The 26807-nt window shown below is 49.8% G+C and overlaps 1 protein-coding gene across 2 annotated transcripts; it reads left to right on the forward strand.

The window, feature by feature from the left end:
- LOC149372594 (major facilitator superfamily domain-containing protein 6-like) lies at window positions 1-25603 on the forward strand. Of its 2 annotated transcripts, none has more exons than XM_089567094.1 (4): window positions 1-622; window positions 14187-15692; window positions 22082-22303; window positions 23797-25603. In XM_089567094.1, exons 2-4 carry the CDS (start codon window positions 14222-14224, stop codon window positions 24288-24290), a joined length of 2187 nt encoding a protein of 728 aa, XP_089423220.1. In that variant the 5' UTR covers window positions 1-622; window positions 14187-14221; the 3' UTR covers window positions 24291-25603. The 2 variants fall into 2 exon arrangements, with proteins under 2 accessions (XP_089423220.1, XP_089423219.1); XM_089567093.1 differs by having other exon boundaries at window positions 2-630.
- Window positions 25604-26807: the final 1204 nt, after the last annotated feature.

The raw sequence follows: 26807 nt of genomic DNA on the forward strand, positions 1-26807 counted from the left end.
ACGGGCCGGTCACGTGGAGTCCAGTGCGACTCCCTGCTGCTGCTGCTGCCCCGAGGGGAACCCCCCCACCTTCCACTTCAGCGCGCCCGCTGCTCTCAGTCCGTCGGGCGCCTGTCGGCGGAGGTGCGTAGCCCCGTTCCCGCAACCGAAGACCCCGGCCCAAACACTCGGACGGACAGCGCGCACTTGACACGGACCGCCTAGATGGACGACTCCTGGCGGAGCGCCGAAGTCATCGCCTCGGCAGCCCGAAGCTCTTGGAGCCGTGCTTTCCCTTCGGCCATCGCTTGGTGAGGACAAATAAAGACGGAAATAAACGGGGCTCTTTTCGACGACTCGGAGGAGAGCGGGGAAGCCTGGTGTGCGGCGGCGACGCTCGGTGGTGACTGGCGCGGCGGAGGATGACGCCAGTGCGGACCGCGGACAGCTGAGAGCGCGCGCTCTGGCGCGGGCGCGCGCGCGCGGCTCGAACTCGGCTGTGCGCGACGACGGGGATCGCTGTTCGACGAGTGGGAATTCGAAGCTCGCCGAAGATGGCGGGACACGGCAACGACGGGGACGACAACAAGGCGTGCAAGGCCAACACCGAGCTGGTGCCGCTCAAGATTGTGCTTTTCCTCTGGTACGGAGGTGAGTGTGACTCGCGCCGCTCTCGGATGCTGACGCTTCTGCCGTTACGTTCCCTTTACTCTTCTCGATCTCATTTCACATTGTTTTTTTTTTTGCTTTTTATCGTTGCTTCTTCTGTGTATGTCTCAGATAGGGCTCTTATACACAGGCCCAGCTGTCGGGTCCGACCGGACCATTTGGAAATGAAAAAGAAGCGATGTCTAAAATATTTATTTCACAATATCTCAAAAGCATTTCCCAAACGGACACTTGAAATTTCTGCGTTCTCCTACCATAGCGAAGCGTTCCGACAGTAGACTTCAAATATTTTGCTTTGTCCTCTACAGCCAACAGGAAAGGCACTTTTGCGGCTCGAACCTTACTGCAAATTGCAATGTTTTCAGCGAAGGCTTTTCTCCCGATAGTAAAAAAAAAAAGTGCTTCCTTGCGATCAGACCCCCCGCCGGGTCCTTTCAAGTGCAGTACAGAAGCGGTCATCCTGAATTGCTGCAGGCCTCTCGGAAAATGGAAGCACTGAGCGTAAATAAGTAAGCGAAAGTTGTGCTCCATCGCGCCGATACAGGAGTCTGCCTGAAATGTGCGATCACTCTGTTTTCTTTGAATTTGTAATGTCCTAGGGAGCGCTTGATTTCAAACTCACACACACTAGCAGAAAGAGAGGAAGACTGCAGGAAAGCGATAAATGATGGCATTGTTTCTTGATGCACCCCACTAAAGGAAGTGAGATTGCGACTGCAGGCTGTAAGCCACCGCCCCCCTACAAACTGAAAAACGGTCACTTGAACCGAAGCAGAAAAGATGAGTCCGTGTTCAAAGCGAAGCGTGTGAAAGTTATTTTGCAGGGAAAGATACAGCGAGAAAGGGAAGTGTGGAAATAATTCAATGATGTGCTGCGAGCCGCGCATAATAATGCATTGCGAGCTGGTTGATCCACTTCATCTAAAAGCAACACCACAACCCTGTTTCCAAGTGTTTTGGGCCATATACCGTGGCATGTAATTCTGCTTTTTTTGTTTTGTTTATCCACCTCCTCATAATATATGTAAGTAAGGTATCTGGATATTATACGCGTACAGTTAGACGCAAGCAGGCAGTTTGACGTAGTAAAGGGATACTCGGTGCAGTGTTTTTTCTCCTGGGGAAAAAAAATAAGAAAAATTTGCCTCCTCCTGTTTTTTTCATTCAAAACGCGCGAAAACTAGGCCTTTCCCCTGGTGCATTTAAGCAGCTACTCGAAGTTTTCGCAACACCCACATAAGAAGGAAATGTTTTCTGAGCGACTGAGATAACACCACAGGGAGGTGTGCTAACTTGTTTGTACTTCGTTTGTCAGGCGCGTCCCATACTTTGGGCTCCGATGGGCATTGTATTTTTTCTCGTGGATGACGTTCGCGGTAGAGCAGCAGCAGGAAAAAAAGCTTCGTCCCGGAGTCTGTCAAACCAAAAGCAGACACTGTTGAACGCACTTTTTGTTGTTGTAAACGCACCTTTTGGCGAAGAAGCTCTTAAGCTGGTTCAGTGATTACCTCAAACGCCCATAAGGAGACTTAGAGTCAGCGGTAATCTCCGTTTCTTTTGTCTACGTTGATCGATAGTCAAGGGACGACTTTTTTTCGGAATATGTATTGCAATCTTGACAAGCTCTGAAGGTCATGGTAGCTTTGGCGATTAATCAAAAACATCGCAACAAGCAGCGAATTCACGAATAAAAATGTTCGTGTGCCCTCACACATAGACGCTATCGTTTACAAATGGACGGCACGTTCCAGAATCTATTTCAGCCGCGGCGCTGCCCTTCCGGAGCCGCTAGGCCTGGCAGCTTATAAAGATAATTGCGCGACTGCCGGGTTCATACTATACGCGTTCCGCCGGGATTGTTAAGGGTAGATAAAAAAGTGTGCAGGCTGAATGGAGAGGAAGCAGCGCGCCGCTTATTCTGGCTCCGTTCCCACGCAAGCATTGCGAATGTTGAGCCGGTAACGGGACACCCGAAGGACCATGCCATTTTTTTTTTCTCTTCCATTGCCATCACTGCCGTGAGACAGGTATATGCCCCTTGAGGTATGGCAAAAGGCTGCAGCCTCTATGCTAGGGCTTGATTAATTTCATTTTCCTTCGGCCATGGATGCGAAATGCAGAAGCGAGTGTTTATGCAGAGAAGATGCAGTTGGGACATACGCGTTTCCAAGAACGGCTTGCTCGGGCTCCTGACGTCTTCCGCGTGTCTCGTTTTAGCGGAGTTCATGGAACCACTCAGCTAACAGTCGCGCACTAGCAAGAGCACCCAGACGGAGACCCGGTTAGCCGCCTTTCCGCTCTTCACACCCTATTTCACTTCTTTTTCGATTATGTCGAATGTATACCTCCGAATTATTCCTTCTTATTGTCTGTTTTCCGCGAATTCCTCTGCCCTTATTCAGCTTGGTCTTTGGAGGTTTAACGTCCCAAAGTGGCTCATGCTATGAGAGACGCCGTAGTGAAGAGCTCCGGAAATTTTGACCACCTGGGGTTCTTTAACATGAACTGACATCGCACAGTATAAGGGGCTCTAGAATTTCGCCTCCATCGAAATTCGACCGCCGCGGCCGGGAGCGAACCCCCTGTTCAGTTACTCGCATCTCGCGCAAAATATAATTTCCGTTCTAATGCTATGAGCGTTTGTTTGAAGTCTTAGGTCGCTACAGCCCAATCCTTGGCCAATGCACCTCAGTTGGCGTGAGCCATTTCTCGACTATGTTTGCTCACTTACAACATACGTGGGCACAGGAATTGTTCGAGACCCTCAGTGGTGCTACTGCGGCGTCGTCAGTGCTGCAGACGTTGGTAAACCATTTGGCAACAAGCTCTGGTGTAAGGAAGGGTACCTATCCTTCACCATGTGTTCGTTGCTTATATACTGATCCCGGAAAAAGCGACTCCAGCTCCATATAGCAGTGAAGAGATTCCTGTTTAAAAGGCCAAGCACTTTATAAACCTTGCACTTTGCTAAACGCAACCCTCGCTAGACCTCATTACTTGGAAGTGTGAGGGCAAGCCAGATCTAAGAAAGCGCAAGTGCAATTCTCGAGACCAGTGGGAGTACCTGCTGGCCAGTTCTGACCTCAACGAACAGCCTAAGCTGATCGAAGCGGTAGAGAAAGCTGCAAGAGACAGTGGAGTCCTGGACTAAGAACCCAACCCGGATCTCCCATGAATACTTTTCGTGATTTCCAAAAAATGATTTTTTTTTTCAGTTCAGTTCAGTTTACAAACAGGAGCAGATGAAAAAAAAAAGGTTGTCCATCGGGGAATGAAAGGCGAGGTAACTCCCTCCCTACTCGGTGGACGCCTCAACCAAGCCGTGAGGGAAAGGAGGAAGGTGGGAGTGAAAGTGGAAAGAGGGAGAGGTGCCTTAGTGGAGGGCTCCGGATGGACGGACAGACGGACAGACAGACGACAGACAGACGACATACATACATACATACATACAGACAGACAGACAGACAGACAGACAGACAGACAGACAGACAGACAGACAGACAGACAGACAGACAGACAGACAGAAAGACAGACAGACAGACAGACAGACAGACAGACAGACAGACAGACAGACAGACAGACAGACAGACGGACAGACAGACAGACAGACAGACAGACGGACAGACGGACAGACAGACAGACAGACAGACAGACAGACAGACAGACAGACAGACAAACGGACAGACGGACGGACGGACGGACAGACAGACAGACAGACAGACAGACAGACAGACAGACAGACAGACAGACAGACAGACAGACAGACAGACAGACAGACAGACAGACAGACAGACAGACAGACGGATGGACGGACGGACGGACGGACGGACGGACGGACGGACGGACGGACGGACGGACGGACGGAGTAAACTTTATTACCTGAGTAGGATTGGGCGGAGCACCTCTAACGCAGTAGGTCAATCGCACCGGATGGCGACAGCATATATCCGCCTCGGCGACCCGGTAAGCCCGCTGGACGAGCCGAGCCTCAAGGCCCGGCTCCGAGCTGATTTCCACTGCCTGGGGAACTTTAACTTGCTCTGACATGATCAGATGAGACCCGCGGAAAGCGCGTGTGATGGGCCCAAAGATGCAAGGAGTGCAGGGCTCCCGCGAGGATGCCACGAGCCGCGTCCCGAGCGCACAGGAGCCTGTGGCTTGATCGACCTTGGCTTGCACCGCTACCACGCGCGCGACTTGTGTCCGAAATACCTTCTTCACTGGTGCGTGCCCTTCCCTCACACACCATTAGGCTTTCTCCTGGCACGAGGAAAACGGCCCAAGGCGCTGCTGGGCAGACGTCTCAGATCACATGTACTGACGACCTTAGTCCAGTGTTCGTGGGCGGTCCACAATGGTCCGAACGTGACCGCCAGTTGTTTGACTTAAAACATCTTTATTGGCGCAAAATTTCCTCAGAGCATGTGGGTGGGCTGCCTGTAGTCCAGCTGTCCACTGTTTACCGCTGCCGCGTTGGTCCTCCCCACTAGCGTAGGGCTCGTGGTAAGGGTAATCGCTGAGCTTCCCACTGTTACTCCGAGGGGTTTGGAGTGGAGTCAACTATGGGAATGAATTGATATGACCACACCATGTGGCATATAGGTCAAACAGCCGATGGAGCCTGGCAACTGAGACACTTGCGGCGCCTGTGAAAGCGCCTATACCTGTTATTTCATTTAAATGGGGTCACGGCGATTCTTGTTTATGACGGTCATTTTGGTCGGGTATAGGTCAAGTTGGTGGGATCCCGAGCCAAGGCTGAGGGAGGTCCTCATTGAGCTAGCGGTCCTCGAAGTAAGCAATCCTTTTCGGTTTTTAGCCCGGCAAAGCTTCGTCCTCGACGTCCTGCTCCCCGTTGTCTTACTCATTTTAGGGTTAGCAGCTGGCTCACGAGCACGTCTTGTTAATTAATTAAACAGCTTAATGTCAGGTTTCATTTTCCCCGCTTCTGCGTAAACTGCCGTTCGACGACGTAAGGCACAACGGCACGTGGACGCCTCTACTCCTCATAATCGATCATTTATCTCGCCGTCATTATCGCGGTGGTGTTTGTGCAGACACTATCTGGAAGCGGCCATCACACACAGATTATCGCCGCTGTAAGCACGCGTTCTCCGTAAAGTGCTCCCCGGGTGATTCGCGTCTGCGTTGTCGAAGACAGCCTAGACGACGCCGCAGTGCCAGCTCCAAAGCCTCCCGATTCTACGTCGACCTCGTACACCCAAGGAGCTGCTATCTCGCGGCCTCGTCCGGTTAGCGTGCCCGGCGACCTACTGTTGCCGAGCCCCTACCAGCCGCCAGCATCGGCGGATCAAGCGCAGGTCCTTTCATTGCATAAATGTTCGTAAACGTCAGTGAACTGTCAGCAGATGTCTATGCATTCTAAACCGGCCGGAAAAATTCCTTATTTCACGACGGCACCCGCTCATTCAATGCTTGATTAGACACGTCTCCTTGAAAGCATCAGAGAAGTACAAAACTGGAAGTGGTTCGTCCGGGATCAGACGTCTATACCATTACTTGGCTGCTTCCCTCGACGGCAGCCCCTTGCCGAGCAAGAGTGCTGTAGTGAGGCATTGCTATCGTGTACTGCACTGTACTGCCGGACAGGCCGGCTTCAACTATACGACCTCCTCTGGCTTGATCCCGACGAGATCAATGAGCTATGCCTGAGGTATCGGACACTGCTAGCAACTTCGTCCGATTGGCGCGAACAGGTGATCGAATCCGATTCCACAGTTACTCCCGCCGCGACAATGCTCAGGACATGTGATCGCGAGGCGTATACTCGGCTCCTCAAAAGCAGCTACCGCTGGTCAGTACGCGTGGCCCCTGCGTTGCGCTGCCATCCGGACATCCCCGTATAGTGGCCTCACTGTGCCTCCCCACCCCTCTGTCACCCTTTCTCACTCTCCGGCGCCCCAGGAAAATGTTGCACATGTTTTTTTTTTTTTTTTCACACTTTGCGTCTGACCTCAAGCAGGGAATCTGAGAGCGATTTCACAGGCGCACTTAGTGTGGAGCAGTTTTGGAGATTGCACTTTTCTAAATTTCCATGCGTCGAGAATTCTGTGGCAGGGTGGGCAGGCCGGATATAGTTAACGATGCAGTGATCGCGCACGCAAGCGCGGGCTTCATTTTTTTTTCATTGCGTGCTTCCCTTGCGCGCCGATAAAAATTAGCACTCCAAAACATTTCGCTGCTCCCATGTTCCGTGAACATTTGGAGATGACTTCACGCGATGCTGTCGTGTACTTCGCTGCTTTGTCTGTTGGGCATTCAGTGTAGGGAGAGAGAGAGAGAGAGAGTACAGGATATGAGAGAAGGGAGTGAAACCAAAGCCAGGCCCGGTTAGCTATGCCCTGCCCCCAGTACAAAGTATCCGCTATATGAAGTGCTGTCGGTAACAAAAGCTTACGGAACAAGTGCTGTCGGAAAATAATTCTTTGTACCTATGCCGTACGAACCACTCGTGTGGTTTTAGTGCCATTGGATAGAGCATGCACATCCTGTCATATCGTGAATCATTTCAGGCGACGGAATTACGTGACTACGTCGAAATAATTTTTTTTCTTCTCAGACACGCGTCCCGTAAACTGCGTCGCCGATAGTACCTGTTGGAAGCCCGCAGTGGATTTCACGAGAGGAGCCAGCCACAAAGCGTCGCCCGTATACGGCACGCGGCTCCGCTTATCGTAGCGGCTCTCGGCTTCTCCGAGCATTCTTCGGAAAATCGTCCGGCCGTCGCCGCGGGCGCTCTTTATCGGCCGGCATTCGTGGCGTTAGGCGGCGAGCGCTTCGGCCGCCCCGTTGCTTTTCATCAGGGATGGTCCCAAGTCCAGAGGAGATAGTAGTGGCGGCCCACCGCTGCACCACTGTGCACTGTTGGTTGCCGGGTTCGCCCTCCTTGCGGGCTATACACACACATGCACAGGCACGCACGCACGCACGCACGCACGCACGCACACACACACACACACACACACACACACACACACACACACACACACACACACACACACACACACACACACACACACACACACACACACACACACACACACACACACGCACACGCACACACACACGCACACGCACACGCGCGCGCACACACACACACACACACACACGCACACACACACACACACACACACGCGCACACACACACACGCACACGCGCACACACACACACACACACACGCACGCACACACACACACACACACACACGCGCGCGCGCGCGCACGCACGCACACACACACACGCACACGCACACGCGCACACACACACACACACTCTCTCTCTCTCTCTCTTGATGATCTGGGGAAGTCCCACGGAAGCGCTATGCGTGAAGCTCGGTTATTTTACAAAAGCGTTCCCCTGAATAGAGGGGGGCGGCAGGGGAGTGCAATTTCAGCTTCCATTTATATGAGGATGACGGTAGCTGCACGGATGCAAAAGAAAACCGTTTATTGTTCTCTGTGCAACAGAAGAAAATTACTTTCTCTTTTGTGGCTCGAATGTTTAACGCCAGCGTTACACGAGGGCATTCGTCTTATTAATTTGAACAACTGCTGACTTTCCTTGTAACCCCGAAGTAAGGCACAGTTCCACTTTCGGGTGTCTACTCCATAGTTGAGCGTAAAAAAAAAACGCACTTGTCTAATGTCTGATGAGCGCATATATTTTTAAAACAAACAGTAAATGTTTGAAGTATCAAAATACGAAAAGAGAACACAAAACGCTGCGATCTTCCCACATTCGTCCCAAGGATATCGGATAGCAGCTATGCTTGAAATCCTACTTGCCTTGACTGCCTTGACTGACAACAGACGTGCTTTATGATTCATCAAGGCCGCATCGACGTCACTTGACCCACTTATGACCCTCCTCCCAAGAAGTTTTCGGAGAGAGCGCGGACAGCTGCAGAGACGAGCTTGAGACAACGACCCGAGCCAACGCTTTATCTTATATCTGGTAGTTATCTTTTATGATGGCGGACGCCACAGCATATTTACCAAGCATTCCAACCCGAGCCACCAACCTTGCTTTTCACAATTTTCGCATGCCTCTGGATCACAGTTGCCACAGAAACCTACGTAAAAGATTCCAGACACATCCCGAGAAGTATGTAAATAAGCATGAAGAAGGTATTTTATGACACGCAAAAAAAATAATGCACATGAAGTATATAAGAAAATAAATTGAACTCTAAAGAAGCTGTGAGACCGAACAAATAGCTAAGCATCTAAAATTGGTTGCCGTCACGTAGCCAAACAGCACTATGGTTCATGATGGTCCTGACATGCATGGTCTTGCTTGATCGCGGTTGCTGTTGGTGCTGATGCTTTTGGGGGAAGTGACGAGGAAATGGTCTCGAAAGTATTTTCAAGTACGATAAGATTTCCATGAAAACCACTTCATTCAGCGGCTCTAGCTGTAGTGACCAGCATTGCCCATCTCGATGTATTTTTTTTTTTATTTCAGAAACAGAACAGAAATAACTGAGCTCACGAAGCGCTGATTTCGTGAACTCTTATTATGTGAATCGCGACGTGGGGCAAGTTTAGCAGTGTCTTGTTGGGAATTGCAGTGAAAAAATGAATAGAAAATTTCGCGTTCGTAACTTCCCTAGAGCGAACTGGAAACAAGTCAGGACTATTCGCAATTTAATTGCTTCCAGTCGTGCAGTTAGGTATGCAGGGCTCTGCTCGGCGCCAGCCATCGTTCATGGTGGGTGCTGTCGCAAGAGAACTTCACTTGAATTTTTGTGCCTAATCTCGATGTTCTTCAAATTGCTTTGGGGCCTTCATCCAGGGCTACATTTCACTGAGTTGCACAAGACAATGACCGCCAGAAAGCACATCTTCGTAATCGGGACGGTAGAAGCTCTACTGTTGGCCCTTACTGTAGAGTTATTCTATTGTCGATTTGTTCATGGTACATGAACATATCGCGCTTGGAGTCGTTTCTGACAAGGCTCAGCGGAGAACGGGTGACCACACAGAGCACTCAACACCTCACAGACATTCTTCATGTCTTCGCCGTTGAGATTTAGGTGTTGGCTAGTTCCTGTCCGCGGACAGATGTCCATGGCTCGTACTGCCCAGTGTGGATCTGTTGTCGGTTACACAACTATCCTTCCTTGTACGCAGTTATACAAAACTGCCTAAGGTTATTAACCATAGTAGCGAATGTCTCCCGCCATTATGTGGACCGTTATGAGGGCAGCAAGCCGCGTCCTTGGAAAACAAAAAATATCTCAACAGCGTATCGCAACAGCATGTATCCAGGGGAACGTACATAAGTTTCGCAATGTGCGCACGACATTCGCTTCGAAGCGGGTCTAATCAAAAGTGACCACTTGTTGCTCATCGATGTTTGTGTCGCGTAACAATGCTGATAAGGAAGGAGAGACCCGAAGGATTGCGCTGTGCCGGCCGCCACTGGTGGAGGTCGTAATATCAGTCGCGCAGGTCAAATAAAAGTGACGCCTGCCACCAAGGGGATGTGGAAATTTTCACTACGCTTTCCATCGTATGTCCAAACGGCTGGTGTTCCGGTCCCCAAGAACCCAGCAGCGACGTAAAGGTTACAGGTGTTGTCAGGATGCCAGGGGCAGAACCCAAGAAAACTGTTCGCGCTTAAATACGGCTAGCGATCCCTATCTGGCTATCGTAGTATCTGGGACTATAGGCTATAGGACAAAGACCACAAGAGTTTCTTGCATTTAAGTGCGTTACCAGGGCAAGGATGGCGTAAGGATACAGCGTCAATTCGGTTCAAACCGTTTTCCCCGTTGTCATTTAGGCCCTCGCACTGCCGCGCCCCCGTTAGTGCTGTCTCTGATAATGATGATAATAGAATGGAATCGACTAAAAACTTGGGGGCTTCTTAACCACAGTCTTGGAGAAGAAAATGCGATAGCATTTGGGTTGCCTGCTATGGTGTCTGCAATGATGTCCGTCTTGCGATTTTCTTACCAAAACTCAGGTTGGAACCGGTTCCATTTGTTTTTATGGTATGCATGAGTAATCACCTTATAGAATGTTTTGGTACCTTCCATTGGATTACCTAATGGTATTATAGTAATCCGACCCACTAATCCAACCTAAGCCAATTACGAATCATCACTAATCCACCTGAAACCGTTATCTGGGGTGGGCCTACTTTCAAAACGTTTTGGGGTCCTTAGCAGTTTTGGGGAGTTTGCCAACGTCAAATTTTGAGGGCCCTCAGATGTTCATATTTGGCGGTTCCTAAGATTGGTCCACCGGTGGTCACGTGATGTTGATGACGCCACGACCCACTCAATCACATTCGTAGAACGCGGCGTGTCCTCATACCACTCTTGGCGCAGTGGTGCAGTGGTTAAGCGATGCGCCACTGCCCCGGCAGGTGGCTGTTTCAAACACAGCCACCTATAGCCCACTTTACAACCACCGGTGGAGTTTGAGACCCAGGTTGCTCTTCCCGAGCTCCCGTAAGGTTCATGCGCAGCGCCATGGTGGGCAGGTGGCAACTGCATTGGGATTGGCAACAATGGGCAAGTTGTGATGATGTCATAAGATCATGTGATCTCTCGACCAGTCAGGGAATTTCGTAACACGGAAGTCGGCAATTTATAGTTCCATTCCCTTCTATTCACTTCCGATGCAGTTTCCTTTTTTTTGTTCTTCCTTCATCATTGACTTGCAGGGTGTTAGTTACGCCTCGGCAAACGCCAGTGCACCGGGATCTGGACCTAAATACAACAATTTGATTGCAGTGCTATTCCAGTTTTATCCTTTTCTACCTTCGTTACTGGCTCAAGCAAGGCGCTACTTAACAATCTCCGATATTTGCCAACAGATGTGTCGGAATATGTACATGGAATAACATCGACGTAATATGAGCCTTTTGTTATACGAACTGACCTTGCAGGCAGCAGGAAATCAACAAAAGGGAAAGACGAGAAGGGGGGGGGGGGGGGGTGGAGGGAGCCTGGGATTGTTAGCCCTGGTTTCGACGAGATGATATTTCAGAAGAAGACAGGTCCTTTTGTCGAAGTGTTGGCCAGCGGAGTAAAGCCCCCCCCCCCCCCCCCCCCCTTCCTTTCTTGTTGATTCTATGCCTTCAAGAATTTCATCTTCCTTGTCCTATCTCTTCCGTAGTCGTGCAGGTACAGTTTTACACCGAGCCGTGTCTCGTAGCGAGACGGAGCATAGGCCGACCGACGAGTGAGGGAAGCCGCGTCGGCGATGCTTACGACACTTGGCTGACGACGTCCCCCGTTCGATCTGGCGGAGGCGTTCGATGGCCAGTGTTACTATGCACGCTGATTCTCGGACGACGCTTGTGCAGCTCGCTGCCGCCAATGAGGAAGTGGTCGGGGCCTCCGGAAAAGGTTCAACGCATTCGGCCGGCCTTCGTCACCAATAGACGCGCTGACAGCCGATGGGCAGAGGGAGACAACAGCCGTCCGCTTGCCCAAGACGCGCTCCCCGGGCCGGAGGCTTGCCGTTAAGAATCTTCGCAACCATTCGGTAGCCACAGTTCCCCGAAGGCATCAAGCCACAAACACATGTCGACTCCCCCCGACAATCGCTCAATTACGTAAAAATGAGCGCAGTTTCTAAGTTGCGACTGTTTTCGCAGTTAGCCACGCTAAGCCCTGGTTACATTAACATATTTTACCATTTGGTTCCCGAGCCCGTTCGATTGTGTGCGGAATATACCCAGGGAACGAATACCTGGGGTGCTGTCTTAGCAATACGTGCACTTCTTTGAAAACGAGGCATACTATATGAGAATGACGTCGGCAGGGGGACACTCAGGATCTACTAAGAATGATCTCGACCTCGATCAGTGCTTTTAGTTTTGTAATGTCAGAAGAGCTACTTTAATTGAAAACAGAAGTTTCGCAAAAGGCCAAGCGTCACCACCGGCAGTTTTTTTTTTTTCAAGCAAACTGCGGTGGCGTCAATATTTCTTTTTAAGTGAATGGATCTCAGAGTCCAGACTACACGGTCATGCACATCCTATCACCGATCCCGGCGTCCATAATAGCTTCGACGCCCTAATAAACGTCATTTGTTTGAATTAAGTGGCCGGAAGAAATGGACCATTTGAAACTACGATTTATTCAACAGTAAATACGCCATTTTCTGCCGAGAGGACGTCAACAGAGCCGTTAAAAGCCTAAAAATCTAATTTTACTGAACGCAAAAGTTGCATGGAGTGGGGCTTCAAGAGCAATAAATCATCAATGTCTCCGATCTGTATTTTGAACCGCTAACTTTACGTTCAGCAAGATGTATAAAAAATCACTAATAGCGTACATTCAAGGGAGCTCAAAATTTCAAATTTTATTTATTTGCCCGCACTATAACATAATGGAATCCGCTACCATCATCATCATTTACTAGCAGCTGCACCCCGTAACAGGCCGCTAGTTGTTTTCCTGGTTTTGTTTATATTCTCCATTTTCCTATTCATTCGAAAAATCTTACTTGGCGACACCTGTTCTACCAAGACCTTTATTGAGACTGTAGTATCTCCCTGATAAGTGAAGAAATATATGCCGAAACCAAAAGCTGTCCACCTCATGACAGTCGCTCGTCAAGTCGAACAGTATCCATGGGCATTTTTCGAGTTGTTCTCTCATTCGTGAAGTATTCGATCATGTGCTCATGCCTGATGCTATCTTTATTCTATTATATAGCACTGGCACCGGGCGACCTTCATCGTACAATGAAGCAAGAACAAATGTTGGAAAACGCATGTGACACGTAATCATTACCATGAATGATGATGTAGTTTGCGTGTAACATTGCGATACTGAACTGCTATTGCATCACACTTAGGTGCAAACATATTGGACGCCTTTCATATGCAGCATATTCGCATATTCGTGCTGAGCACGACTGTAGGGACATTTACAACGACAGCTGTGTATGGGACCTTCATCCTACGCAACCACCGCTAACGTTGGAATCAATCAATAAATCAATAAATCATCTTCTCATTACATTATAATTATGATAATTAATAGAGGCGTCGGAAAAGGTGTTAATTTTCTTTATACTAAACATTTTTATCTCTTCATAGGGGCCTTTTTTATCGCAGATAAGAAGTTTGCAGTTCAAGTCAGTATTGCTGGAAAGATTAAGGAACCTCGCTTGATACGCCACATGAAGCAGGTGAAAGCTTAAAGGGCCACAGGAAGCTAGCGTTCGAATCCGTACCCGTGACAATCATTACTATATGGGGTAACGTATGTAATGAGCAGCATTCTCTCAAAGCAGAAGATATAGACTGTGTATGTGCTCTGTATGCATCCGTGCACTTGATACTTCGAATACCTGAACCAACAAAGAGCACTGTCGCATTATTTTGAGGGACACATCTTGTTGTGTGTGCGCCGAGATACAGCTGCTGGCAGATGTCAGCTTCTTACCATTAAAAACTTAGGTATGCATAATGTGCAAACAAAGTTCAGACCGCCCAAGGCTCTGCACTCCGGAGCAAACCACTGAGCGCTCGCTTCTTCTGCCCGCAGGCACGGCCTGCCTGCTGCCCTTCCTGACGGTGCATATGCGCCAGCTGGGGCTCAGCATCGAGGAGACGGCCATCATCTATAGCATCGTGCCATTCGCCCAGCTGCTGGGGCCGTACGCGGCCACTTTCCTGGGCGACAAGTATGGCAGCTACAAGTGCGCCCTGCTCGGGTGCCTCATACTGACCGCGCTGTCCGGCACCAGCTTGCTGCTGGTGCCTCAGGCCCTGGGACCTCCGGTGCCTCCGCCGGCGATCCACCTGCACTGTGGCCCGTCGCTGCAGCTCGAAGTGGTCGTGGACCACTGCGGCGACGAGCATGGTGCCTGTCCAGAGCCCTCGCCGGGGCTGGCGTTGCCCGTGTTGCTGTCGGACTGCAGCCTCGAGTGTCCGGACGAGGCTTGGCGGCACGCCATCGACGAGACCGGAATCTGTTTCACGGACGACTACGGCAACAAGGAGTGTCACGTGGTGAGCGAAAACGACACACTGGCGCGGAGCACATCTTTGGGACTTTACTTGGAACCTGCCAGAGACCCGGACCTTCTATGCCTACACCCAGTGACAGCCATTACGTGGGAGAGCAGGATGTTTCACAACGTGTCCTGTCTGAAGCACCTTCCGGACCAGGACCACACCAACTGCTCACTAAAGTGTACCGTCGAAGACATACCGGAAGTGGACGCTGTTTCGGCCGCTGACTTCTGGCACGCCGAGTGCACGCCGCCTGAAGGCAGCGACCGCCGCATTACCATCTCGGTCTACTTCGTGCTTCGCATCATATTCCAGGTGCTCGTGTCCATATGTTTCACCCTGGTGGACGCCACGACGGTGTCCATGGTGCACACATACGATGGACGTTTCGCGTGGCAGCGGTTCTGGGCCATCGTGGGTTCCGTCTTCTCGGCACCACTGTCTGGCTTCTTTATTGACTTGAGCAGCGAGCACGTCGTGACAGGGTTTGACTATTCGCCGGCCTTCTACATGTTCAATGTCTTCACCGTCCTAACGGCGATCTTCACCTACGTCCTCGAAATACAAGTTGCCACTCCTGGCAAGAACGTCTTCTACCGCGCCCGGGGTCTCATGAGGCAGCCACAGTTTCTAAGCCTCTTCCTGTTTGTGCTGTGTCTCGGAAGTGTCTACGGTTTCCTCGAGTACTTCCTATTCTGGTACCTTCTAGACCTTGGCGCCCCCAACTACCTGCTGGGCTTGACCATTTCGATTGGGGGTCTGGCAGGCTTTGTGTTCCTCTACGAAACCAAGTGGTTCATGGACAAGTTGGGCCCCGTCAACATCATCGCCCTTTCCGGGTTAGTTTACTGCGCCAGATTGGTGGGATACTCGTACATTGGCCAGCATCCGCTGTGGTGTATTCCCTTGGAAGGACTGGAAGCCATGACTTTTCACCTGTTGTGGGTTGCCATTGGCACCTACGGCACGCAGATTGCACCGAGAGGGCTCAAGCCGACACTGCAGAGCTGCGTGGGAGGAATTTATTTCGGCCTCGGTATGTGGTTGAATCATTGCCTTTTAACACTGCCGTTCATGTTAACAGTCATACTGATCGTACTATCTAGCTAGAGACACGCACCCGTGTCATACTTTATAGTTATTGTGCCGGGCTGCCAGCATCCGCACTTGTGTAAATGGATCCGAAAACTCAACATTGAACATAGTTTTACGTGCAGCGCGCAAGGCATAAAAGCTTCACTGTGCTGCAAGATTCTCCAAAGCATAAAGTTCCAGTGTTCTCTCCTCCTGCACCTGGAAGAGCACACAACTCTCTTACAGTCGCTTCTAAAGCTCAGAATCAATACTCTTGGCGTCGTCAAGGATGCAGTTATATTTAGTAGGCATTCGTAAGCTAACGCGCGCTGCAAGTAGTGTTCGTTTACTCGTATGTGCCACACGACTGCATATTTCTAAACTGGCCAGTTCTCAAAATTTCAGTAATAACGTATGTAGGTATGAGAGAAGCCAACAGCCACAGAAACCAAGGGGCACAGGGGATTTTTAATTTATTTATTTATTTTGCGGTGTTGATCAATTTATAATATTACTGAATATGTTATCGCTTAAAGCTAATTGATTAGAAAAACAGAAGAAAAAACAACCACATGCCGCCGGTGGGATCCGAACCCACGACCTCCGATTTACGCGTCCGGTGCGTGCTCTACCGCTGAGCTACGGCGACGGCTGTCGAACCTTCTGCTTTCGGGGGTATTTATGTTTACAAATAACCTAACCTTGGGAGTGTTCAGCAGCGCCACCCACGTTCTTAAGCGGCGGACGTGGCACGTCCTGAGTTACCACTGATGTGACGTAGAACGTCATCGAACGGCGTGGGTGGAAGCTGTGTGAGAACCCTCTTATGCTTCCTAAGGCATCAAGGCTGCCAGAACCGAGGCCCTCGTTAAGCAATTAAGCAGGCAAGGAAAGGAGAATGAGGGGCTTGTTATAAATATGAGAGAAGCCAACAGCCACAGAAACCAAGCGGCACAGGGGATTTTTAATTTACTTATTTATTTTGTGGTGTTGATCAATTTATAATATTACTGAATATGCTATCGCTTAAAGCTAATTGATTAGAAAGCAGAAGAAAAAACAACCACATGCCGCCGGTGGGATCCGAACCAACGACCTTCGAATTACGCGTCCGGTGCTCTACCGCTGAGCTACGGCGACGGCTGTCAAACCTTCTGCTTTCGGGGGTATTTATGTTTACAAATAACCTAACCTTGGGAGTGTTCAGCAGCGCCACCCACGTTCTTAAGCGGCGGACGTGGCACGTCCTGAGTTACCACTGATGTGACGTAGAACGTCATCGAACGGCGTGGGTGGAAGCTGTGTGAGAACCCTCTTATGTGTCAGTGGTACATCTTTTATAAAGCACATACAGAAAGTGTTTTTTTAATCCATTCGTCTAATTTCTTACGACAGGAGAGTCGTCGCTGATACATTGAAGTAATCTTCAGAGCCACCACTCTGAAGGGCCCTGATGCTCATATGAAGACCGGTGGGGAAGGAATGCTGTGTTGGATTGCTTACACATCCGCCGGTCTAAGCCACGTGAAATCCAATTCCAATCTTAGTGCAAGGCGCATTCCAGAGCTGTGTCAATAGGGAAGCAGAAAATGTCCATTAAGATATTTCTCGTGAGACCAGAGTGCTGCTTCGTGGCACAAACTTAAGAAGCTATAAATGTCATTGTTACTGAAATAGTTTTAGAAGAATACGGCACTGGTCCTGGAACAGCAGCATTGAGCATGCGCAGAACACTCGATGGCAACTCTGCTTCTGTGCGGTTGCAACTCCTCGCTGAACGTCGCATTGCCATGGCCGATTTCTGCAAATCTCCATAGCAATAACAGAAACGTGCTTGGTTAACAGACTTGAAGGAGCAATGTGTAGACACCCTTCTATGCTTGCACATTACTTACAGTATAACATTACGACATTATTATTTACAAAAAAAAAAAAAACGTGGCTAGGCCGCCGAGAAGACATGACCGCACACCACAGGTCCCGGAGTCGACCGTGTGCCAAGCGTGCCAAAGAGGAATTTCTTCCAAGGAAGAATCTCTCCGCCGTCCGTCAATGCTAAGTGGAGGTCGGGGAAGGCCTTCGTCTTGTAGAGGACGAACATAGGCTGATGACGATGTTGATGCACAAAAGGTACGCTATGGGTTGTGGTGATGCCGTAGTTGATGGATTAGAGTTGCTTTCCACCACCTGAAGTTATAATAACGTGCTCCAGGACAGCTAAGTACAGCCGCCGCGGCCTGTATCGAGCCCACGACGTCGCGCTCAGTAGCCACTGAGCCAGTGTGACGGTAACTGAACTGGCCGCAGCTGACAGAGCGCTCATTGAAGCAACCCCCTGCATCGCAATTACGGAGAGTGCCCGCACTTCAGCCGGGCGCCGTTACCCACGGTACAGTGAGTGGCGTGAGTTACCCCCAGATATGCACCCGAAGAGAGCGCCCGCTTTCGCCGACGCCGAGGGAGGGAGGGAACACAACGGTGCGGGGCACGGGTGCGCGTTTTTTCCCTGCACCGGCGTGGTGGACGTGACCGATAACCGCCGAGGCAGGCGCGCGCGCGGACTCCGACCCTGAGCGCCAGCCGGACTGACGCGTACGCGAAGATTGTTTTCACCGCCGCAGGGAACGTCTTGTTTGTCGCGGCGAGGCGGCGCTATCGGCTCGCCGCCGACGCCGCTGCGTTCGCTCTTGCCGACAGGTATGCCCTGGTGATGGGATGGACGGGAGACAACAAAGAAAACCGTGCGGCGTGCCAGCACCGTGTTAACAGCCTTGTTCTGCCGGCGATAAGCAATAAGAGCTGGGATCCTGCGGGTCTACGTACCCAAAGGTGTCAGTCACTGGCTGCTTCCGTATGCCGTTTTTTATTGGTCTTTTTTTTTTCGGAGCTGCACGCGGGCATCCGTATCGCGGCATACTTAAGTGTGGCCGTCAGTGTGTTTGGAAACCGCAAGCTTTGTGCAGTGGAGCCTCTCTTCAAAACCGAGAACGGTGCTTGCATGCTCAAGTGACCGCTGAAGAGGAGGTGGTTTAGAGAGAGAGAGAGAGAAAGCAATTTTGTTTTGCTTTGACGCCCTGTCCCCTCCCGACAGGTCACGTATGCAACTGCGCTTGCAACGTGCTGGCGGCGGCCACTGACTGCTTGAAGTCTGCGCCACAGTTAAGGTGGATGGCTTTACCAGCGAGCAGTTCCTAGTCAATACTCGTGCTCCGAGTTCGATCTTTTCACTTGACCGATCCCCTAAACACAAAAAGCTAAACACTAGCCTACTGTACGCCGACTTCGCTAAAAGGCACTGGCGGTGCATGGTGTTGCGGTGTTGCTAGAAAAATGGCGACATAAAGGAACTATGAAACGGTTCTGAAGATTGCCGGTAAATGTGCTATTTGTGCCGAACTAATGGTTTTGATCATTTAGGACAAGTATCACTATTGCTGTATGATTACTATCACTATGATTACCGTTATTTTCTATATCAACGTCTCATTCTGAAAGTATGGTCATAGGCCTTCCGCTTTTACTCGAACTTTTAAGTTCGCAATACAATGGCTCTCTTTTAACTAAGGGCTTCCCTTTACGAGGTCGATTAGTTTATAAGCTATCCCCTTGCCGTGATAACAGTCAGTTTTTAGCGCCGTACCGACCGCGAACTTCGCGAAAAGTGGGTGTGCTGTTAAGAAAAGCAATTTCGGTATCTTTTCGGTAGGCCCAAACACACTCATCTGCGGCACACCGCGTTGTATCAGACGTTTTGGTGATGCTCTTGACGATCGCTTCTCACTGAACGAATGAATATCTCAAACCATGAGTAATGACCCTGAAGCTTTGGGTATGCAGTAAACTTTGAGTGTGACGGCTTGCACGGGCACCATTCAATACTCTAACGACCTTGCGTGGTTAAATTTTAGAGGTGTACTACGACCCGGAGCAATGGTCTGGGCTATGAAGCATACTTCAGTAAAGTATCTTAATTCGGCCACACTGAGTTCTTAAACGTGCACGGGCGTTTTCGCATTCTGATGTCATTTGAATGTGGTAGCTCTAGCCCGAACTGAACCAGGAAGCACGTGCTTCTTTTCACAGTCACTGAATTTCCGCGGAGTGTTTATGACGTTGTTGCCATCATATATGACACACCTGAACGTATACATACGCGTTGTGTGTGCGCAGGAATGTGCTGGCGTTGTTCACTAGTGATGTCGTGCGATGGCTCATTAACAGATGTGGTGCAAACTCACCAAGCAGCATGCTGCGCTATAAGTTCTCGTGAAAAAACTTGCGAAGCGCGACAGGCACTGATGTTGTCTGCCATGCGAGCGAAGAGACTGACTAATAGAACTCGAAGTGACAAAAATGCTTCACGACTGCAATTTTGCTGTCGGGATAGCTCCCGCTATTATGCTGCAAAATATTCAATGATACTTATAAGGAACAGATTGGATGCGAGGCTACAAAATCCTGAGCACATTGTTCTGTTTCGCGCAGTACCCGTAGCTAAGCGGTAACTGAATGTGAACCTGATAATAATAACCGTATGCTACCAAGCTGCTGACGGAGACGCTTACACTAATCACAGTGAAGTGTGGTTAAATATGGCCGCTTCAACGGCTTCACGGGGAAACCAATACTCTCATCAGCCGACAAACTCATTAAACGCCCTTGATCCCAAATAATTTTGGCAGCCAGCTAAACGCGAAGGCTTGTGACGCCATGGAGCGGTGCTCCGTTTTGTACGTTTTCTTTAGCAGGCTGATGGGGTGATTAACGTGAAAGATGATGACTCAGCTCGCACGCTTCAGATAATTACGTAACACTTGAATATTAATTGCGACCGCCCCGTTCTTGGGGACGCGATAGGGCCAGTGTTTTTTGCTTTTTGTTATTGCCATTTTTTGGTGTTTGCGAGTCTTTTTATGGCTCCCATTTTTCCCACTCTTCATAAAACCCTTTCTCTCCGTTTCGCTTCTTTTTTGCCCTCCTTATCTGCCGGCTCATGCATCCTCCGAGAACACCCATTTCTTAAAGGCGAAAACCCTTGTCTGCTGCCTGATAGATAGCTTCGCCTCAAGGGAACCAGTGATGCCGTGCAGTCATACATCGGGAACAAGGGTACGACACGGCGCGCCTCGGCGATGCAACGCACGCCACAGAAAACGACATCCACTCTGTTGGCGATAATGAGAAAACCACACAGATATAGCGATGAAGCGAGAAACACCCAAAAAAATGAGGCCACAGTGCGAAACAAATTTCATCGATATGTGGGCACGAAGATAAACACTCCGGCATTGTGTTAATTAGGGCCGATTGGTATACGTCTCGATAAATGAAGTTAAAGCAGCACACAAACAGAACTCTTAGAGGAGATAGCACATCGTCATTTCTGTTCTGTGTATCTTTTTGTGTGCTTTTTTGAGTTCCTTTGATAAAACCTGGTGTAGCAGGGCTGAACAACTTGTGCCGGTGCTCCGTTTTGTTGTGCTTTTTCCTGCCGTTGGGGATGAGAAATCTTCACATGCTTCAAGCATGCGAGGCCAGCTGAGGGGATTTCGTGATAACGCGTCGCTGTAACGACTACGCGGCTTAGGAGCGTGTCGTTTCTATGGAAATAAGGAACGGGAGGTGTCCACGACTGCTTGAGGTGGCATCTATCGAAGTCTTCCGCCGTATCCAGTGATGGTTTCGTTAGCTAGATTTCCTCCCCAACGCTCACCATACGAATATTTCCATTCCGCTGGATTATCAGTCGTTGACGTTTCATCAGGCCTATCACAGGGTTCTGCGCTGGGTCCACTCCTTTTCTTGTTGTACATGAATGATTCACTGTTTCATGTTTTAACAAACAGACGCGTGCACACAGACTACTGTGTGCGTTTGCTGTACATTTAGATCACCTCTGGATCATGACATTTTAACAAGTCTTTCTCAAATTTATGTAAGTAGTGCGCTAAGTAGCAAACGAACGTTAATTTCTCCAAAACTGTTCTCATGTCATTCTCCAGGTGCACATCTAATTCGTTGTTCATATACAGTCGAACCTCGTTATAACGAAACGGTTTATGACAAAATAATGGACATAACGAAAGAATAACGGTGCCCCTAGTAAGCTCGGTCAACACGGGCTATAACGAAGCTACCGCTATAACGAAGTAATCGCCGGGGCACTTCAATTTCGTTACAGCGAGGTTCAACTGTATTCCTTATAAGATCATTCAAGGGCAGGCACGTACACAAGGGGGGCCTGAGGGGGCCCGTGGCCCTCCACTCACTGTGTCCCCTCCCCCAACTTTTTGCCCCAGCTGCCGAGGCAGTGTTTGTGTAACCCCTTCGGACTGTCGCACCCTCGCGCAGGTCGCAGCATGGGCAGCCTGGTTGGCGGCACTGCCATGTACTTCCTGGGCGCCGAGACCGCCTTCCGCATCATGGGCGGCGTGGCGGCGGTCGCGTCGCTCTCGTACGGCTGCTTCTACTGCTGCTGCTCGTCGGCCGCCGCCGTGCTGTCACGCGCCAGGTCGGCCTCGCCCGCATCTTCCTCCGCGGCGCCAGCGTCGCCGCAGCAGCGAGTGGCAGCCGGTGCGTACGCCATTGTCTCACACAGTTATGATGATGATGATGATGGTGATGATGATGGTGATGATGATGTCTGTAGCGGTGCCGATGACGAGAAAGGCTGTTTCGCTGAAATGTTAAGTCAAACAATAAGGGGGAAAATTTACCTAGAGTACTGGATCGTAATTGATAATTTCGTAATTGTGAGTGCGTTGTGTGAGTGCTTTACACAATACTATCCACAAGAGCAATTGACAAATTCACATACTAAAAGTGCACCGATTAGGCAGTAGGCGCCTTGTAATGTTTGCAGATGCAACGTTTATAAAGTCGTGTCTAAATCACTCCCAGAGTTTATAACCTGTAAATGTTACTATTCGATGACCATATATGTTATGACTTGTGTAGCTTCGGTAAATTAAGACTCTTGTGAAAGCCCTGTCTGGTATCGGATCCAAATATAGTTAATCACGAGGAAGGAAATAATACGTTAGTGCTGAGAAGATCATGCTCTGAAATGATGGTTTTGTAACGTTCGTAATTATCTTAACCGGTATTACATAGTCTAAGACCTCAGTGCTATTTGAAGCTTCGCTGAGGCTCCACGGGTCACGTGGTATCTTGTGAACCCCTCACTTTTAAAACACTTGAGTGGTGGCCAGTTCATTTAGCACACCACTCATTTGAAAAATAACAGCCCTTGGCTATCTACAGTGGCGAATAGTGAATGCATCATCGTTAGCGCTAACAAGTGGCTTTAGGCTGAAGCAATGGGGAGGCTTTCCAGCCTGCACAGGTAGAATGATTCGTAAAGTTTAGAATATTTGTTGCGATATACATATGGAGGGGAGACGGAGGTAGGGTCATGTCCAGTTGGTTAATTAGCCATTCTGCACTAGGGGGTGCCTGCTCAAAACTTGCTGAATTTCCGGATAGAAGATAGTAAAACAATTATTCGTCACCTTCGGGGCCTCCTCACTGCCGAGCTCATGTCAGATGTGCCAGAACAGTAGCGGCAACGGTAGACGAGTAGGTTCTGCCGATACGGGGGAAGTTACTTCAACGAAAGCAGTCTCTCGTACAATCATGTTACAGGTCCTTTTTACCCGTGTCACCCTGTCGGAAATCTTCAGTAGTGTAAGGATGTTCTTGTGATCAAGGTGGCCCTTATCGAACTTACTGGTCTGAACGAGGATGAATGTACTGTCGGCAGAAAAAGCTACGGGACGCGAGTGTGTAAAAAAAAAATTATCCCGTAATCTAGTCCCGTGAAATGTGTCAAGGTGGGATGGACACGCATGGTCTATCCACTGGCAACAATGCCAAGCAACTGGGCCACATGGCATACCAACAATATTTCTTTTTTCCGAACCCGCGTCCAGGAAACTTCCTGCCGATGTACATAAACGACCCTTTTGACAAATGTCATCAGGAGCAGAACGGCTGTTGTCTACTAGAAGCTAAGGAAAAGCCCAGAACCATGAATTGTTCTTGTTTTTTTTTCGCCTCCATCGCAGAGAAAACGACGTCGCCGTCCGCGGACGCCGCGGCCCCGTCCACCACGGCATCAAACGGCCCGGCGTCCAACGGGGTGCCCAGCGCCCGCGAGGTGGTGGTCAAAGTGGACGTGCAGCCAGACAACGACGCCGTTGCTCTCGCCGATCACGAAATCACCGATCAAAGAGTCAATGACCACGGAGCCACTGATCACGGGGTCCAAAGCCAAGGAGTTCACGACCAAGTGGTTCACGAGCAAGGAGTTCACGACCAAGAGGTTCACGACCAAGAAGTTCACGACCAAGGAGTTCACGACCAAGGAGTTCACGACCAAGGAGTTCACGACCAAGGAGTTCACGACCAAGGAACTCAAGACCAACTAGTCCATGAACGAGTCATTGACCGAGGTGTCATAGACAACGAAGTCGCTGAAACGTCCGCTGCACCGGCTGAAGAATCTGCAAGAGGAGCGGACAGCGCTGACGACGACAGGGCGGAACCGGAGGGCTCCTAACGGGAAGCGCTGTTCCAGCCGCCATGAGAACCTTTGTCGCGCTAGTCCGTGTCAGCCGCTCTTGAGGAGCGCCGTCGACCCGTCGATCGGAACGTGTCCGCGCATCGATGGACACACTCAGTACCATGAGGATGGGGTGGACATTTTCGGGGGTCGTGTTCGGACTCTGCTAGCTCGTCATTACCCGTCACATGCGCCGAATGATGGTTGCTGGCAAGTTTATCGTGCGAAAGACAGGAAAAAGTGGACTTGGACGGACAGGATAAGGAAAAACTCCTTTAATCACAGCTCTCGCGTGGTGTCAGATGGATTTGGTAATGTTGATTGAAGTCAGGATGAAGTTTCTGAAAGACGAATTTGGCTTGTCAGGCAAGCGTTTCTAGACACGGAGGACAGACCTCTCTTCTAGCGTATTTTGAAGCCTGGGCACCAAATGACGAGCGAATTCCCAAGCTGACTGTGTTCTCACGAAGCGGACGTCACATTTCCGGACGATTCTGAAGAAGGCGTTGTGCAAGATCGCGAAGTGCGCGTCTCCAGTTGTCAACAGAATGCTGTTGCGAAAGAAATCCTAGCCCCAGGAGCGCATATTCTTTATGAAGTCACCTAACACAGCAGGCCGTTTGTGTACGAATTTTCGCGCCTTGCTTTGTTACGCATGAAATCAGACTCCTTGCTTACCTGATGCCAAAGCACACGGTGTCAACAAAAGCACTGAAGCTGCCTTGGCTGCCGTTAACGTCGCGGGTAGGCTGGCCGAGCAGCCCTTTCTGAACACGTGTACCAGGGCTTATGGTCATGTCGTCGCTTATTCGAATCACCAGTGTTATTAGCAAGAGCATTTCGGTACCCATGCGAATCAACTTTTCACCCGAGAAGTTTTCAGTTAAAACTTCTTTCCTTGTTCTACTGAGTGCTGCATGGCAAAATAAGAATAACAAGAATCCACAACTTACTCCGCGGCTTTCCTTCGACGCAAATGGAAATTGGAAGTGCGCCATATTGTACAAAGTACTTTCCGCTTGCGTACACAAAGTGGCATGTGCGAGCAGCTGGTGATACGCGTTCAGACTGTGAAAAACTCATCATCGCGAGCTATACGTCGGTGCTTCTGCTTTTGAGTCCAGCTGCCCGCCCGTGCGTCGCAGCGAATTGTGCCGACCTGTGCCCCGGAAGACCAGTGGTTGTCCACAGCACAAACGAACGTACCGAACCACGTGCACTCGCTACGGTTCGCTTACGGTCGCTGGCATATTTCGGTGGCATTCAGGCGAAGAGATGCGAGACTGGATAAATGGTCACTTGCGTGCGCATACGGAAACGTCTTTCTCTCAATATGTTTTCCTCCATTTGTTATGAGCATACTTGCGGTGGAATACACGGCAATAAGTACAATGCGCTAAGAAAGAAACAACCCAAGGTAAGTAATTCTCCCCTGTCAGCGCCAGTGTCCCAGCGCACAAGGATGTGCCTTTGTTCCGGGCAACGTGGGATGCACTGTGCGAGTCCTGAATGCTTCAATGCTTCTGAAATAACCGCAAATAGGTCTCGCCGCAGCAGAATTTCTGCGTTGCAGCGATGACCACCAGCCGTTGTATACTGTGAACAGAGAGCAACGATCTTACCGGTGCACTGTAGGAATTCATACTGCTGATTTACACCCTAAACTTGAACACGCCTATATGGGAGAAAAAGAGAGTAAACTCTCTTCTAGCGCTCTCTCTTTTAGGGACAGGGTTTTCTGCCCAAATTGTCGAGCAGATTGCAATCACTAAATATACGGAATGCTTTGCTCTTGACGCATAGTAACTGGATGCAGTTAGTCATGGAATGAGGATTTTAAATGCGGCACTGGAGGTCTTGAGGTCAGCAAATAGCGGAGGTTGAAACTTCGGTTAAAATCTTCGTAACCGCTATAACCCCGCATTTTTTTTTTTTTGAACAGGGAATGTGCTTACATTGCCAACCGTAAGTATTCCGTGTTTTTAATGATAGAAAGCTACCCCGTGGCTTGGGCCGAATACTCTGCCCCGTAAAGAAGTGTGCTGTTTCTCGCTCCGTTCGTGTTTAAAGTGTAGAAATGAGGTATCGCGACTTCTGGTACAAGGCTGGAAAAATGACAGTTCTACGAGGCCTTCTACTCATGAATGTTTTGTACCTAGGCGTCTCAACTCCGGGAAATGCTGAAGTCCTGCATCTGGCTAAGGTACAGTCTTTGTCAAAAGTTTAGAGCCCAGGGAGTTCACTTCTAAGCTTTATATTTGGACTCCAGGAGCATTCGGGGAAGTTGTAGCTATTGCAGGAGGCAGTGCCAGAAATCTTCTCATGTTCAGGAAATTTGGAGCGCTAGAGATTCATTAAGAACCACACAGTGTGGCTCAAAAGAAAACCCCCTGGGCTCCAAACTTTTGACAAAGGCTGTACATTGCAGTTTTTCCGGGTGTTTATTAATGTGTATCGCACGTCGACGGTGCTGTGTCTGTGTGAAAAGTGTAGCTATAACACGTTTCAAACGAT

The sequence above is a fragment of the Amblyomma mixtum genome, chromosome 1, assembly GCF_055824585.1.
Source record: "Amblyomma mixtum isolate Tamu chromosome 1, ASM5582458v1, whole genome shotgun sequence".
NCBI classification, from domain to species: Eukaryota; Metazoa; Arthropoda; class Arachnida; order Ixodida; family Ixodidae; genus Amblyomma; species Amblyomma mixtum.

Bases quoted from the DNA above. Each gene is read 5' to 3' on its own strand.
- LOC149372594 (XM_089567093.1), top strand. From the start codon at position 534: ATGGCGGGACACGGCAACGACGGGGACGACAACAAGGCGTGCAAGGCC. The intron at 15,693-22,081 runs GTATGTGGTTGA...ACCCTCGCGCAG, and splicing joins AGGAATTTATTTCGGCCTCG to GTCGCAGCATGGGCAGCCTG. The intron at 22,304-23,796 runs GTGCGTACGCCA...CCTCCATCGCAG, and splicing joins GCAGCAGCGAGTGGCAGCCG to AGAAAACGACGTCGCCGTCC.